We start from the raw sequence: 16232 nt of genomic DNA on the forward strand, positions 1-16232 counted from the left end.
TTGCAGTGAAGTCATGTACCTTTTCACTCACCAATGCTAGACCATCAAGGAGAGAGTGAGGTCTGCAGATGCTGGAGATCAGAGCTGAAAATGTGTTGCAGGAAAAGCGCAGCAGGTCAGGCAGCATCCAAGGAGCAAGAGATTTGATGTTTTGGGCATAAGCCCTTCCTGAAGAAACGTCGAATCTCCTGTTCCTTGGATGCTGCCTGACCTGCAATGCTAGACCATCATCTAACAAAGCGCAAGTTATGAATGTGATGGAATACCTCCATTTACTTGGATGAGTGCAGTTCCAATAAGGTTTTAAACAGTCAGCAATATCTAAATTAACCACTTAATTGGTGCCCCAGATACCACCTTAAATGTTCACTGTCACTCCTGTAAAGTGGCAGCAATGTGTACAATCCACAAGATGCATCACAGCAGCTCACCAAGGGTCCTTGGACAGCACCATCCATATTTGAAGGAGAACAAGAGTAGCAGATGCACGAGAACACCCAAGTTTCCCTTCAAATCACAGACCATCCTGACTTACACATGACCAGGAGTTCAAGTAGGCTATTCAGCCCCTCCAGCCTATTCTGCCTTTTAATAAGATCATGGTTGATCTGACTGCAAACTCAAATCCACCATTCCACCTTACTCTGATAACCTTTTACCCCCTTGTTTACCAAGAACCAATCCACCTTTACCTTAAAAATATTCAAAGATTCAATTTCCACCATCTTTTCAGGAAGAGAGTTCCAAAGATAAAATGGCCCTCTGTTTAAAAAAAAATCTCAGCTCTGTTTTAACTGGTGGCCCTTTGTTTCGAAAAAGTGACCCCTAGTTTCTAGATTCTCACAGAAGAGGAAACATTTTGTCCACGTTCACCCTGTCAAGACCCCACAGGATCTTGTAGGTTCCAATCAAGTGATCTCCTACTCTTCTAACTTCCAGTGGCTCTAAGCCTAACCTGTCCAAACTTCCCACATAAGAAAACCCTCCCTAAGCTGTTCCCAACAGATTTACATCCTTCGTAAAATGGGGTGAACAATACTGTACTCTGGCTGTGGTCTTATAGCTTTCTTGTATAACTGAAGCATTAACTCTGTACTTTTGTATTCAACGCCCATCATAATACATTGTAACATACCATTAACTTTCCTAATTATTTACAGTACATTCATATTACTCCTGATTTATGCACTCAACCATTCTAAACTCTCTGTATCTTATAGTTCTGCAATTTCTTACCACTTAGACGGTATGCTTAATTTTTATCCTTCAGTCAAATGGACAATTTTACATTTACCCACTTAACCCTCTTGACCTTTTCGCATCCTCCTCAGACCCTCTTCACAATTTGATTTCTTAATTGCCTTTTTATCAAAAGCGAATTAGACAACCACAATTCCACCTCTTCAGGTCATTTATACAATTTGCAGATATAGCATTCCCTGCCCAACAATGGACCAACCAACCTTGTGAGTATTTGGACACCTGATGTGGGCAGATTGTACTGAGAGCCTTCCTAATACCCATCATGCTCCTTGAGGATAAAAATCCAGCAGGAAAGTTGAGAGTTGACAAAACAAAGGAATAGAGCTGAAAATGTGTTGCTGGAAAAGCGCAGCAGGTCAGGCAGCATCCAAGGAGCAGGAGAATCGACATTTTGGGCATGAGCTCTTCTTCATAGCTGAGTTCAACTTTGGAATCATAGAATCTCCACAGCTAAGACAGAGGTCATTTGGTCCATTGAATCTGCACTGACAATTTGAAGAGCATCCCATCCAGTCCCATCCTCATAACCCCATTTTTGCCATGGCTAGCCCACCTAACCTACAAACCCTGGACACTATGGGGGGTTTGGAATTTAGCACAGCCAACTCACCTAACTGCACATCAAGGAAATCACATGCTCACCTTTGAATGAGCAACGTTTAAGTCTAGTCACAATGGCAGAAGAACAAAGGCGAGGGTAAAAATGAGAATTCAAATAAACAGAAAATGACTGATGTAGAAGAACAGAGCTCAATACTTCCTCCATTGTCTATTGAGTTTTTTTGACTCAAAATAGGCACCTGATTTTGAAGTGTTTAAGTTCTTAAGTTAGTCAATTCTAACAGCCAACCTCACCAGAATGGCAAATTGTTGATTGCACTGAGAGTTCCTGGAACGGTTCACTGAGAAGTTTTGATCCAACAAGGAGCAGATGTCAACATGTCAAAACTGCATTCATGAGTAGGAGAAAAGAATTGCACATTGGTGGAATTGAAAAGCATTATGATAATTGTATAGTTCAAGAACTGTACTGGTCGAGCAACTCTGATTTCAACTCCCATAAAGGCAAGTTGAAAAATTAAATTCAATATTTCTGGTCATTTATGGGCTAGTAGTGGAAATTTGACCATGAAGTCTGTCTGATTGTTGTAAAATTCCACCTTTATTATTACTACTCCAAAGGGAAGGCACTAATTGTGAATGACTGAGTGGGTGAACATGCTGCAGTTTAAAGATGCAGGCTATTGATGTGGAGACATTGTACAATGGAACACTGGTGATACTGAAATATTTGTGAAGTGCAGAAAAATAGTTAAACAGATGACTACAGTATTAGTCTTGTGTATAATAGTGATCATGCAATGGCATTTTGAGAGATGTTAAATCCATCAAGCACAAGTATACATAATTGGGTTCAAGTACTGAATTACTACAGTCCAGTGCCAAAGATATGTAATGGGAAGATGGTAAGAGGCTGTGAATTTAGAGATTGATGGACATACTCCTTGCTTATGTTGTTTGGGTAAAATCTTGCAGTTGTTAATTGTAGTCAAAGGGGAAGATTTCACAGTCACAGCACAGGTTAGTAAAGGTACAGTCCCAACAGACTGCAGACTGCTCTCTCTCAGTAGATAAAGACAAATGGTGGTCAGTTATTCTGACAGTCAGCACAACGCAAGTGAGGGGAGGGGTTGAGGAGGAGAATCCTTCAATGGTAACCTCAGCTGGTATGGGAATTGCTCCCATACTATTAATATTGCCCTGCTTTGCAAACCAGCCATCCAACCAGCTGAGCTACTTGATGTCCTGTAGCATAAGCTAATAGCAGCAGAAAGGCATATCCCTTCTTTCCACAAATTTAAACTACATTAAACATCAGGACTTAGTTTTAGAAATTCTTCCATGTTTTTGTCCTTCTCTGTCTCTGTAACTTCTTCTAGCTCAAGAGCACTCGTATCCTTGACTTTTATTGTTTCGCCATTGGTGTTAAGTGAGGTATCCTGATATAGACTGGTAGTGGCTAAATTATCCTGATACAGACTGGTGTGATTAAATTATCCTGATAGAGACTGGCAGTGGGTGAGGTATCCTGATACAGACTGCCAATGAATAAATTATCCTGATAGAGGGTGGCAGTGGATAAATTATCCTGAGAGAGACTGCCAGTGAATGAGATAACCTGATAGAGACTGGCAGTAGGTAAGGTATTCTGGATTAGTGGTGCTGAAAGAGCACAGCAGTTCAGGCAGCATCCAAAGAGCAGCGAAGTCGACGTTTCGGGCAAAAGCCCTTCATCAGGAATAAAAGGGTAAGGTACTTTATACTGATGAGCAGCAGATAAATTATCCTGATACAGACTGGCAGTGAGTAAGGTATTCTGTTAGTGACTGGCAGTGGGTAAGGTATCCTGATACACACTAGCAATGGATATATTATCCTTATACAGACCAGCAGTGAGTGAGGTACCTTATACAGACTGGCAGTGCATAATTTATCCTGATAGTGACTGGCAGTGGATAAATTATCCTGATACAAACTCGCATGGTGAATTAGTTTTGACACAGATTGGAAATGGAGGGAGGATTCTTGTTGCACACAGCTTGGCAATGGTTTTAGCAGAGGCGTTGCAAATCCATCTAAAACCTAAAACAAATTCAGTGCAACACAGACAATTTCAGTTTCAGAATAGGATGAGTTAGTAAAAATACATGTCAGAGACGAACCAGAAAACCTGCCATATTAATGTGAAATGCTACGACACCTGCCCAATGCTGATTGTTTCCTGTTTTAACATTTAGATCAGCCTGACCTGATGATAGTAGTGTGAGTACAAAGTGATATGAACCACAAGCCGATATGTGAGTAATGGGTAGTGGTGACTTGTACTTATGGCCTTGTTCAAAAGTTGATTCAGGACCAAAAAAGCTTTTTATTTTGTGTTGTTTTCCTTTTCCAGGAGATACAAGGATATATTAATTTCCATTTGTGTTCCTTGTGAGGGAAGTAGATTGTAGTGAGTCCAGGAATTTCATTTGAAGATTATAAGCTTAAGAACTGCTGTTTGTGGGATAAAATCACAGGCAGAGTGGTTTCTTATGCTTTATAGGTTGAACAGACCATGGATAAGATAACGACACTTTAAGCGGTGCTCTGTGTGTCTTGTCTAAAGGATGTAATTGAAATTTTTAATACCTGTGTTACAAGAAAAGGAACTAGCAATCAATTATTGCAAATAAATTAAGTGTTTGTGGATGAAGGAATAAGTGATTGTGATTTATTATTGCAGGGCTTCCTACAAAAACTGTTCTACCAGCATTATGTATTATCTTCGCAGCCAGTGTTTGTTTCTGCTGTGTTTTGAGATGGTAAGTTGGTTTAAATTCAGATTTATAAAACTAATCCTATCTGAAGTGAAACATTTATCCTGTTGAATTATCTGAACATTCTTTTGGTCAGAAACAACATTTTTTTTGCAATGGAGGTTTGATGGACTGAATTGTGTTTTTGTATAGTGCCCATAAAATAGAATTCGCACCACAATAATGTCCACCAGATGGGCAAACTCATGAGAAACATTCTGAAGCAGGTTTGCTTCAGAGATTTTCTACTTATTCATCGAAGCACAAATGTGGAAAAAACACTGTCCTAAGTTTCTAAATTGTCTACAAAAGCATGAAGGGTATAGACAGGATGGATAGAGATAAACTTTTTCCCAGGGATACAATAACGAGACGTCACATATTCAAGGTGAGAGATGAAATGTTTAAGGAGGCCAATGTGGGAAGTACTTTACACAGAGGGTGGTAGGTGCCTGGAACGTGTTGCCAGCAGAGTTGGTAGAGGCAGGCACGGTAGATTCATTTAAAGTATGTCTGGACAGATGCATGAGTAGGTGGGGAGCAGAGGGATACAGATCCTTAGGAATTTGGCGATAAGTTTAGACAGTGGATTTGGATTGCCACAGGCTTGAAGGGCCGAAGGGCCTAATCCTACGCTATACATTTTCTTTGTTCTTTGTTCCTCTTTATGCATGAAATCAGTCCTTACACCTGAAAGATTGGAGGGTGAGTATGTCTCTGAAATAATTGCACAGAGGCCAGTATCCTGTCACCAAGTCACCCTTTATTCACATGTGCACAGTATATGAACTCTGACCAGCCAGCTCAGAGTCAGTCTGTAGAGTGAGTCTCCTCCCTGACAGGCCCAGGGTAACATACCCAATCAGGGATCATCTACTCAATGAGTTCGACCTGGCCAACATTATTCCAAGCACCACAGTCTCAGTCCTGAGCTCTGATAAAATGAGACTTCGAGCCAGAATTAGGCCATTTAGTGCATTGTGTCTACTCCTCCATTCAATGAAGTCATGGTTGATCTGGGATGTGTGTTGCTGCAGTGAGGGTACGCTAATCAGTGGTTAAGAGAAAGGATTGAATCTTAGATCCTGTGTTGTCAATAGGAATCAGCATTTTGGAGGGGACATTTGGTTGGAAATTGCAGTCATGCTGGTTCTGATACTACTGTACAGCTCCTGAATTTAATAAATTGATAACCGTAGGCTGTGAGGTTATAAAAATCTTCCTGTATGTACGATCCCTTGTTGGCAATACAGGAGTCTTCAATTAACCATTAAAAAGCTTACTGAAGTGCTGACAATTTTTGTTATGCTTTGACTACATCCACCAACCTGCGCCAAACTTTGAGACAGGCCATCGAGTATCAAAGCAAATAACACTAACAGGAGCAGATTACTTCAAGACTGTGTCTGCTAGTTAACAGCAGATGCACAAGGCTGCTACGTAAGGGCTGGGTTTCCATATGTTACATCTGCCATTTAAATGCAGCTGTTGGTGGCAACTATTTTAAGGCGTGTATGTTATACACGTGGAAAACAATAAACAATAGGTGCAGGAGTAGGCCATCCTGTCTTTTGAGCCTGCACCACCATTCATTATGATCATGGCTGATCATCCACAATCAGTATCCTGTTCCTGCCTTTTCCCCATAACCCTTGATTCCACTATCCTTAAGAGCTCTATCCAACTCTTGCTTGAAATTATCCAGAGACTTGGCCTCCACAGCCTTCTGGGGCAGAGCATTCCACACACCCACCACTCTCTGGGTGAAGGAGTTTCTCCTCAACTCTGTTCTAAATGGCCTACCCCTTATTTTTAAACTGTGTCCTCTGGTTCGGGACTCACCCAGCAGCGGAAACATGCTTCCTGCCTCCAGAGTGTCCAAAGCTGTTTGCATTCAATGAGCACAGAAATTCTACTAGGAGTTCACAGAGGTAACACTTCAGGGTCAGTCTGAATGGTCCTATGTTTTCTTTTCCCTGCAGAGGGAGTAATAGGAACCCATACACTCAAGAAATTCATGATCAATCAGTTTGTTAATTGACAGGCTGGACAGCGCATGCCTTAATGCTCAAAGGGACAGTTTCTCACATTGCTATCCCACCAAAAGTCAATGTCAAAAGTTCAGGTGTATACCATACATGATAATACTTGGATAAGCATTACATTTATCGCAGGTGCACATGGTGGTGGTGGGGAAACATGGTGCTTCCACACTCTAAATTTGGAAAGTTTGCTCTCTCAAATCCACAGTTAACTAAATGAACTGGAGCATTCAATACAACAACAGGAGCTCACTGTCTATTTAAAGAAACATGCTTAGGGTACTGTTGCACTACCATGCTGATCTTCCTTAATGAGCACTCATTCTCTCTCACTCTGAATACTCTTAAAAGTACAAATGCACAAATTAGAATCAGGAGTAAGGTATTTGAACTTGGGCTTGCTTTGGTGCTCAATAGGATTTGAATGTAATTTCAGCTCCATTTTTCTGCTTGCCCCAATGCCATTTGATTCTCTTTTCAATCAAGAATCAAGCATGGCTTGTGGTGAGAGTGTGTAATATATTATTATCATTTTAAAATAAAGCAGGTGTATTTTGGTTAGGTCTGTGAAGTATTTTTGTCAGAGTCAAAAACTTGTAGACCTCTTATTTTTAAACTACGTCCCCTAGTTCTGGTCTCTACAATTGTGTTCAGCTGAAGAGTCACCACATCCAGAAGCATGGTATCCATGCCAGTATCAGCCTAGAGGATGCATTGGCACCAGCTGGTATTTGAGCTCCTACATTCAGGAATTTCAGCTCCTCCAACTGACATCAAGCTTACATGTGGGGTGGAATTTCGTGCCCTATAGAGAGTTTGGTGGTGGGAAAGGGGCAGATGAGACCGTGACACGTTCACACTTCTAGTTTGATTAAGTCTAAGATGCAAAGGGCTGTGGGTGGTGCCACCCCTCTGTTAGTTGGGTAGTTAATGCCACCACATCCTGGCATTAACCCCCCATTTGAGGAGCATGTCAAGCAAATGTAGCTCACTTGTTCAACGAGACTTGGTGGCGGATTGAGTGTCCCAGTGTCAGGAAAGGGGAAAGGGAAGGGGGCATGGAGGAGACAGGTGCAAACAGCTGTTTCAGCTGAGATCCTTCCCTCCTGTTATCACCCATTGTCTTGGTTGCAGGTGCATGTCATACCAGCAAAAGCCACTGCTTTTCCAGTTGCGCAGTTGAGTACAGAAGAAGTGGTGCCTTCTGATTGGCCAGCAGTTTTTGGAGGGCAATACTTTCACTGCAACCACACACACATACACATACACACACAATGCTCCTTGATCCTGAAGCTGACCTGTTAAATGTCTGAGTGGTATGAGTTCTGGCAAGACTTCACAAAAAGAGGTGATACAGAGGTCTTGACATCCCTCCAATCAGCAGCTAAGAGCCTGCCCACCATTATCTTAACACGGTTTCGCTCAGAAGTACCTGGCCAACACACAAAAAATATCCTGTAGAGTCCACACTTCAAAGGATGGGCACTCGACCAAGCTGAGGAACCCTGCCATGCTTCCATTCATTAGAGTAACTAAATATATTAGAAATAAACTCTGAAAAAACGACTCTCCAGTGAGCACACTCCCTTGTGTTCCTGCCACTTTTCCCCCTTGTTTCCTAATGCTTATGTTACCTCTGTTCTCACATGGATCAGATTAGTTATTGTTTGAAGTTCAGTAACAAAGTCAGTTTAAGTTAACTCTTCTTTGCACATAGTTTAGCAAATTAATTGGAATCACGTAATTATTTCCATTTCATAGATTGCACACCCTTAGTTCCTGCAGACCAATTACAGAACAAACCGCTGTTAAGCTTGGTAAGAATACCCATTCCCAGATATTATACAAATTCATATTGTCATTAATGAGCTTCATGCACTAGAAATAGATCAGAGAACTTCAGGTGCAAAGATTAGCAGCATGAACTCCTGACATGCATCAATAGTTTTCAAGCTCAAATTTGGGAAAAATTTGAAGGGCTTCAACCATTTCAATTGCCTAGTGCTTCATTTCAGTGTAGAGACATCCTAGTTAAATCAAATTGGACAACTTGGAAACTGTTTCCACTTCTGACATTTCAGGTGCAGTTCAATTAAGTTGAGGGCAAAAGGCTTTTATGGATAGTGCAAGGTGGGAAAGAAAGCAAAGACGAAAGAAGGAAAAGAGGAAGGGAGAACGGAAGACTGAAAGATGCAGTGGAAGAATTTACACTTTAGCATTTTAGAACATCTCTCTGAAATGACTGGAGTTGCTGCACACAAAATCCGATATTTCCATTGTTTAAGTGTTAGCAATTTTGTTTTTATTCATTAACCAGCGATGCCCTCGCTGGTTAGGCCAGCATTTATTACTGATCCCTTATTGCCCAGAGGGCAGTTAGGAGTCAACCACATTGCTGTGGGTCTGGAGTCACATGTGAGCCAGACCAGGTAAGCATGCCAGTTACCTTCCCTAAAGGTCATTAGTGAACCCGATGGGGCATTTCCTGACAATCAACAATGGATTTATGGTCACCATTAGACTCTTAATTCCAGAAATTTATTGAATTTAAATTCTACCATCAGCCCTGGCAGGATTCAAACCCAGGCCCCAGAACATCACTTGGATTAGAAGACTAACAATAATAACGCTAAGTCATTTTCTCCCCTTAAATGCTCATGCGGATCAGAGAGAATAGTGTAGACTGAGGAAAGAGACTGCACAGGTACATGGTTTATTTTGATAACCCGCTAGACTGTTGTGCAAGGGTGTCTCTATCCCAGATAAAGTAACAGAAGGTTTATTAATGGACAGCATGAATATTGTTAATATGGATTTTAAGGAAGTGTTTAACAAAGTGTCACATAGAGGGCTGGTTATAATAAGACTCACTGTGTGGGAAAGTCAATAACAAATTGGATAACAAATTGGCTTAGGACAGAAAACTGTATCATCCTCAGATTGTTTCTCAGTATGCAGGATGGAAGACAGTAATGTTTCACAAACAGGATGATGTCAATAGACTGCAGCAGGACATGAATGGAGTAGAAGAGTAGGCAGACAAATGGCACATGGAATTAATACAGAGAAGTATGAGGTGATGCAGTTTAGCAGAAAGAATAGGGAGAGACAATACAGAAGCAATAAAGAATATGAGGTACAGAGGGACCTGGGAATGCTATGCTTAGATTTGTGAGAATGGCAGGACATATTGAGTGAGTAACATTTAGGATCTTAAACTTCATAAATTGGTGATTTGAGTATAAAAGTAAAGGAGAGAAAAGCTAAATCTTTATAAAACTCTGATTGAACCACAAATAGAGTTGCATCCAACTCTGGACACTGCATTTTAGGAAGGATGAGAGACTTGCCAGAATGGTTCAGGGATGAATAACATTTAGCACACAGGTTAGGCTGGTGATGTTGGGGTTGCTTTCCTTTGAGTAAAGAGCATTCAGAGGAGATTTGTTGGAGCATTGCTAGATTATGAAAAGACTAATAAGACAAACAAGGAAAACAATCTTCCTGTTAGCTAATGGTACAGGGCCAGAAGAACAAAGTTTGAAGAGTTTGAGGAAGGCAGATAAGAAGCACAAGGGAGGAAGCACTTCTTTACTTAGCAGATATTCCCAATTTATGCTGCTGGTGATTAACTTTATTCATTGGCAAAGAGTACAGGGAAATCACAAGTCCATTTAAATGAATGGATAATTTTGGATGACATGTTCCTGATATGTTTGTCTGCAGCTAAGGATTCCTGCCAGTAGTATAATCTCTGGATAATATCCTCTTGAAACATACAATGAAGGTCATTTATTAAGTCCCTGGATGAATCTTCTTTGGCTTCTAGTATTTTTAATTGTCAGAGATCTGGGATAGATTTGCTGCAGGCGTGGAAGTTGGAAGTTTGGCTAATTGATGGAACATTCCATCAGTATTCCCAGTAGAATATGAGTCCAGCATTAAAATTTAACTGTAGGACTCCAGGCAGAAAATGGAACTCTCCAGGCAGCTGTGAACTGTTGTACTATTGGGCAGGCAGCCAGAGGGTGCGCCCTTGGAACCAACTCCAGTGCCATGAGGATGCCAGAGCCAAAGTGGCAATGACTCAAGTTGGTTTTATAGACTGAAGCTCCATAACTGGCACAAGGGAAGTTGCCAAACTCCTCCCTCACATCTGCCCAAAGGAGCCAGACTATAAATGAAATAAAAAACCTCCATTTGCTGTTTCATCATTTTGTTTCTTAAATTTGCAATTTCGCCCTGTTATAATTAACTTTGTGACAAGTGACTCAGGATTGTTACTTCTTGCTGACAACATACCCATGCAATTCATCATTAGTGCCAGAAATGTTTGGTTATAATGAATGTAATAATGATTATAATATTTAGTACTTCAGGATCCTAGAATGACTGACTGTCCAGCACATTGATTATTAGTACACTGCTGTGGAAAGCAGGGCAATAGGCAGAATTTATGCATTAATTACAGCACTCACTCTCTCCCTTAATTCTCTCTACTGAATCTATTGAGGGCCTTCTTAAACCCTTTGTTTCTAAGATCCTCTTTTTCCCAACAGTCAAAGGAGGAAATATGTCCATGAATAAAGAGAGGTAGTTAAAGTGAGAAAGTGTATCTGTCTTTGGGGGAGAGTCAATAGTGGGAATATATTCAAGGCTGAGTTAAAGGCAAGACATTAGACTGACAATGGAATTGAGGGTTCTGGGGCAGACATTAATTGTTTCTACTGAATCACCACAGACACTTCCTTCTAGTCAACTCCCAACCATACAGAGAACCATACAACCATCTTAGACAAGAGTGAGGAATAGGAGCAGGGGTAGGTCATCTGGCCTCTAAGACCTGTTCCTCCAGTCAATAACATTGTGGCCAAGCTGATTGTGGTCTTAGTTCTGCTATCCTGCCAACCCTCATAAACTTTGATTCCTTTGTCCTTCAACGTCAGTCCCTAACTTAGCTTTGAGTGTATTGCCACATTTGACTCTACCCCAATGACACTTATCGCACCTCCCTCTATCCATGGACACAGTTCCTGTTTTTGACTATTGGGAATAGAGGATCTTGGAAACAAAGACTTAGAATAGGAACAGGCCATTTGGCCCTTCAGGTCTGCTTCACCATTTTGTAGCATCATGTCCGAAGTGGTTGTCACCTCTGTTGTATAAGGAACCCCGAAGCAATCTTACAAAGCTACACGTCACTGAACATAGACAGCACAGTATGGATGGGGTTAGAAAACTCAAGAATAAATGAGAGTCTTAATATCACATAGACATGAATAGATGAAAAATATAGAGTTGTCCTTATGCAGAATCAAAACCTGAGAAAAAGTGGGGGCTGCAGGTGCTGGAGAGTCAGAGTCAAAACATGTGATGCTGGAAAAGCTCAGCATGTCAGGCAGCATCCGAGGAACAGGGGAGTCGACGTTTCGGTCATAAGCCCTTCTGAAGACCTTATGCCTGAAATGTTGATTCTCTTACTCTTGGATGCTGCCTGAACTGCTGTGCTTTTCCAGCACCACTGTTTTCGACTAAGATCAGAACTTGGTCTGCCGATGACTACCATGTAAAGCAGTATGTAGTACTCATGCATAATAAATAACATCATCTAGAAGTCTATGCCTGAACATAGCAATGAATTTGCCTTATCCTCCAACAATATGACTTGAAACAAGTTCAAGCCTCGTGATAGAACAATATCAGGTCACTTTGCCTCCACTTGACCCTGCATTTGACCCTTCTCTGTCTATCTCCCTCATAACTAAATGAATGCAATTATCTATCAGTAGTGATTAGAATGAAATTGGCCAGGTGTGTCTTAATGAGTATGAGTTCCCCAATTGGAGCTGTTAACCTGGGCCATTCAGAGAGATCCTGGCTGACAGATACAAAAAGATTCTCAGGGATTCTCCTCAGTCTAGGGGCTGGCTATGAGCCAGTTGAGTAAAAAGTGAGGTCTGCAGATGCTGGAGATCAGAGCTGAAAATGTGTTGCTGGTTAAAGCACAGCAGGTCAGGCAGCATCCAAGGAACAGGAAGGGTCTGTTTCCGTGCTGTACATCTCTATGACTCTACATCCACTTAGTCAATCCCTTTAGTCATGTCATACCTCACTAAGGCCCTCTCTTATCCTTCTAATCCCTAATGAGAATAGACAAAGGCCAATAGACAGTAGTAAAGCCTCCCTGAAGAAAAGCTGGTAAAACTTAGAAATGGCAGCACTAATCTTGTGAACCATCATGTCGAACTCCAGTTCAGAGTGATACCATCGTCTCCAACAAAAACAGAAAGTGCTGAAGGCCTCATCTGTAGAGAGAAAAAACAGAGTTAAAAATCAAATGGTCACTGGTCTCGAAACATTGACTTGCGTTTTCTCTCTGCATACTGAGTTTCTCCAGCATGTTGATGTTTTTGTTTCAGATTTACAGAAACCACAGTTCTTTGTTTTATTTTATTGGTGTCATTTCCAAGCTGTTTTCTCCCCTAGTCAAGAAATCTAGGATTGCTCTTGATTTTCTCCAAAGGCCAGTTGGCCAGCACGGCCAACATTTCCTGACAAGAGCAGGCATTTTGTTGTGAATCATTCATAAATTAGCCAATGTTTATTTTTAATTATATGACGGTTGGAAATGTTGCTAAAGTCACTGGTTTGTACTTTCCAGTTCTATGAACCAATCAGTCAAGAATTAACAATATATTACCAGTCTGCTAGTGTAGAGAACATAAATCAAAATGAAATTTGTAATACAATAAATGTGAACTCGGAAAAGTGCTTAAGCGATCCATAAATCCGGAGCTGAAAGATCAAATTTTCATTCTATTAGATTCAAGTGTAAGGCATAGAGTTTGAGATGAGATGATGCCTCCAACTTGCTTATTCCTGTTTTATGAATTAATGGCTCTCATGCAGCAGGAAAGATAAATCAAGTGCTTTACTCAGTCTGATACAATGCTAGCTCTCTGTTTCAGATTACACTGGCTTTGAAGGAGCCCAGAATCCCTCCAATTTAAGTTATGCATACTCACAGGCTAGCAAGGAATTTTGAGAAACACCATTGAAATGAAAATAAATGGGTTTTTCTAATGGAGTTTAAACCTCCCAATAGATTTATATTGGCAGACGTTGAGAGGAGGCAATAGTGAGAAATAAGAACAGAGGAACAGAATTTCATCCATTGAGCTTGTTCTGCTTTGTTACCTTCGACACTCCTGTGTTTACATAGAATCATAGAAACATAGGAGCAGGAGTAGGCCATTCGGCCCTTCAAGCCTGCACCACCATTCAATATGATCGTGGCTGGTCATGCAATCTCGGTATCCCAGTCCAGCTTTCTCTCTGTACCCCTTTCTCCCTTTAGCTACAAGTGCCACATCCAGCTCCCTCTATCTAAAGAGCTTGCCCAATCCCTATTTTACACAATCATTTAATCTGTTAATTGTGAGATTGTTTAATTCAGTACAGTATGCTGATTGCAGTATTTAGCATGCACTATTATGTCTTCATCTAAGGCAGTCCCTCCGGATCTAGGATGACTTTCTGGTTTTGTTGATCCTGAGGTGGTTAAACAATCTAAAGCTCAGTCCACCCACCCTGCTATAGCTGGGAAAGGTAGTGTCTGCTAAAGTGGATAGGTTCAGGCTTCCACACACCCTTTCCGCTGTGTACATTTGGCCTTCCCCTGGGCCTTTCAGAGGTGGTTAGCAGCTTTGTAGATGCTTCCTCTCCAGTTTGGGTGATCTTGAGCAAAAGATTCCCACAAATTGGCACAGAGTCAACACGATTAAAGAGTTTTTGAATTCAAACCCATTTCTCTCACATCAGATTTTGAGCCACATATTTGCCTCTTTAGTCTTTTTGACCCTGTGCCAATTTGCTTGTGGCTCAGTTAGTAATCTGGAGATTATTACCATTTTGGTTCTGCTTTTTTTTTGTAGCCTCTAGCTGCTCATATTTACACAGCAGAACCATCTTTCCTAATTCTACCTACATCATTGGTATCTATGTCAAAAATGACAACTGGATCTTTCCCTACCCACTCCAAGTTCCTCTGCAGCCAAGATAAGATATCCTGAACCCAGGTACCATGCAGGCAACACAACCTTCAGGACTTGATCCTTGCCACAGAGAACGGTGTCTATTCTCCTGGCTGTACTATCCCCAATTGCAGGTTTATTTCTCTTTTCTCCCTCTCCCCCTGCTCCCGACTTGAATGGTTCCCCGAAAAACAATGCTATGGTCAGGTTGCTCATTCTTCTTATAGCCCCCGCTCTCATCCACGCAGGGAGCAAAAATCACAGACCTGCTGGGCAAGCTCTAGGGCTGAGGTTCCTTCAGCACTACCTCCTGGATCTCTCTACTTACCTAGCTCACAATTACACCTCCCTTCCCTAACTACTAATCAAATTCAAGCTTGTTAATCCAGGTGGTGCGACTGTTTCCTGAAACACAAGATCCAGGTAACTCTCCTCCCTCTCCCTGATGTGTCAGTGTTTAAAGCTCAGATTCCAGCTCATCAACTCTGAGCCAGAGTTCCTCAAGTAACCAACACTTGCTGCAGATTCACTGTGACATTTGATATGTCATAACATTCATAATGAGCCACAAAGGGGGTCTCCAGCTCCCACATCATACAGTTACAGCACATCTCCTGCCCGGCATGTCACGCCATTCGTAGTGTAGTGGTTAGTATCCCCACCTGCCATGCTGGAGACTGGGGTTCAATTCACTGCTGGGGAGGACTCACAAATGTTTGAGGGTGGCACAGTAACTCAGTAGTTAGCACTGGCACCAGGCACCTGGGTTCAATTCCTGCCTCAAGCAACTGTCTGTGTGGAGTTTGCACATTCTCCATGTGAGTGTGCTCTGGCTTCCTCCCACAATTCAAAGATGCACAGGTCAGGTGAATTGGTTATGCTAAATTGCCCATAGTGATAGGTGCATTAGTCAGGGGTAAATACAGGGTAGGGGAATGGGTCTGGTTGGGTTATTCTTTGGAGGGTTGGTGTGGACTTGTTGAGCTGAAAGGCCTGTTTCCATACTGTAAGGAATCTAATCTAATCTCTATTTGAATTACCTAATTCTTAAATTTGATGTTTTAAAATTTTGTACTGGAGTTTTAGTTGATAGTATGTTAATATTTCCCTTATCTACCTTCAATCTTAAAGTAACCAATAATAGAGTCAAATTAATAATCACCAACCAATGAAATTACAATTTACCTGTTTTTCATCGGGGTCACCGGACTGAAACATTAGCTCTGATTTCTCTCTACAGATGCTGCCTGGTCTGCTGAGTTTCTCCAGCAATTTCTCTTTTCACTTTTCTTTCTGGGATCAGTCCTTTGTGCTGGGCCCCTGATTCTGGGCTTCGATTCATTCTGTTGAAAGACCTTCCAAACTATAAGCCAGGAAAAGGAAGCAAAGAGCACACCTTCCTCTCTCGCACAGAATTCCCCAAAACATGTAGTCACTTGGCCTGCGTATTATTCTCGATGTGATCTCTCCTGCCTGACCATGCAAAGCAGTGTTAACATTTCACATCCTCTGACCCATCCTCAGAACCTCAGATT

The 16232-nt window shown here is 41.5% G+C and overlaps 1 protein-coding gene across 2 annotated transcripts in view; it reads left to right on the forward strand.

Moving 5' to 3' along the window:
• Positions 1 to 16232, forward strand: part of LOC132816640 (uncharacterized) — a 62873-nt gene that overhangs the window by 36355 nt on the left and 10286 nt on the right. For both annotated transcript variants that reach the window (XM_060826466.1, XM_060826467.1), the window contains exon 6: positions 4550 to 4628. In XM_060826466.1, coding sequence (XP_060682449.1) covers positions 4550 to 4628 — 79 coding nt within the window. The remainder of the gene's footprint in view (positions 1 to 4549; positions 4629 to 16232) is intronic.

This window comes from Hemiscyllium ocellatum, chromosome 6 (genome assembly GCF_020745735.1).
Source record: "Hemiscyllium ocellatum isolate sHemOce1 chromosome 6, sHemOce1.pat.X.cur, whole genome shotgun sequence".
Lineage (NCBI taxonomy): Eukaryota > Metazoa > Chordata > Chondrichthyes > Orectolobiformes > Hemiscylliidae > Hemiscyllium > Hemiscyllium ocellatum.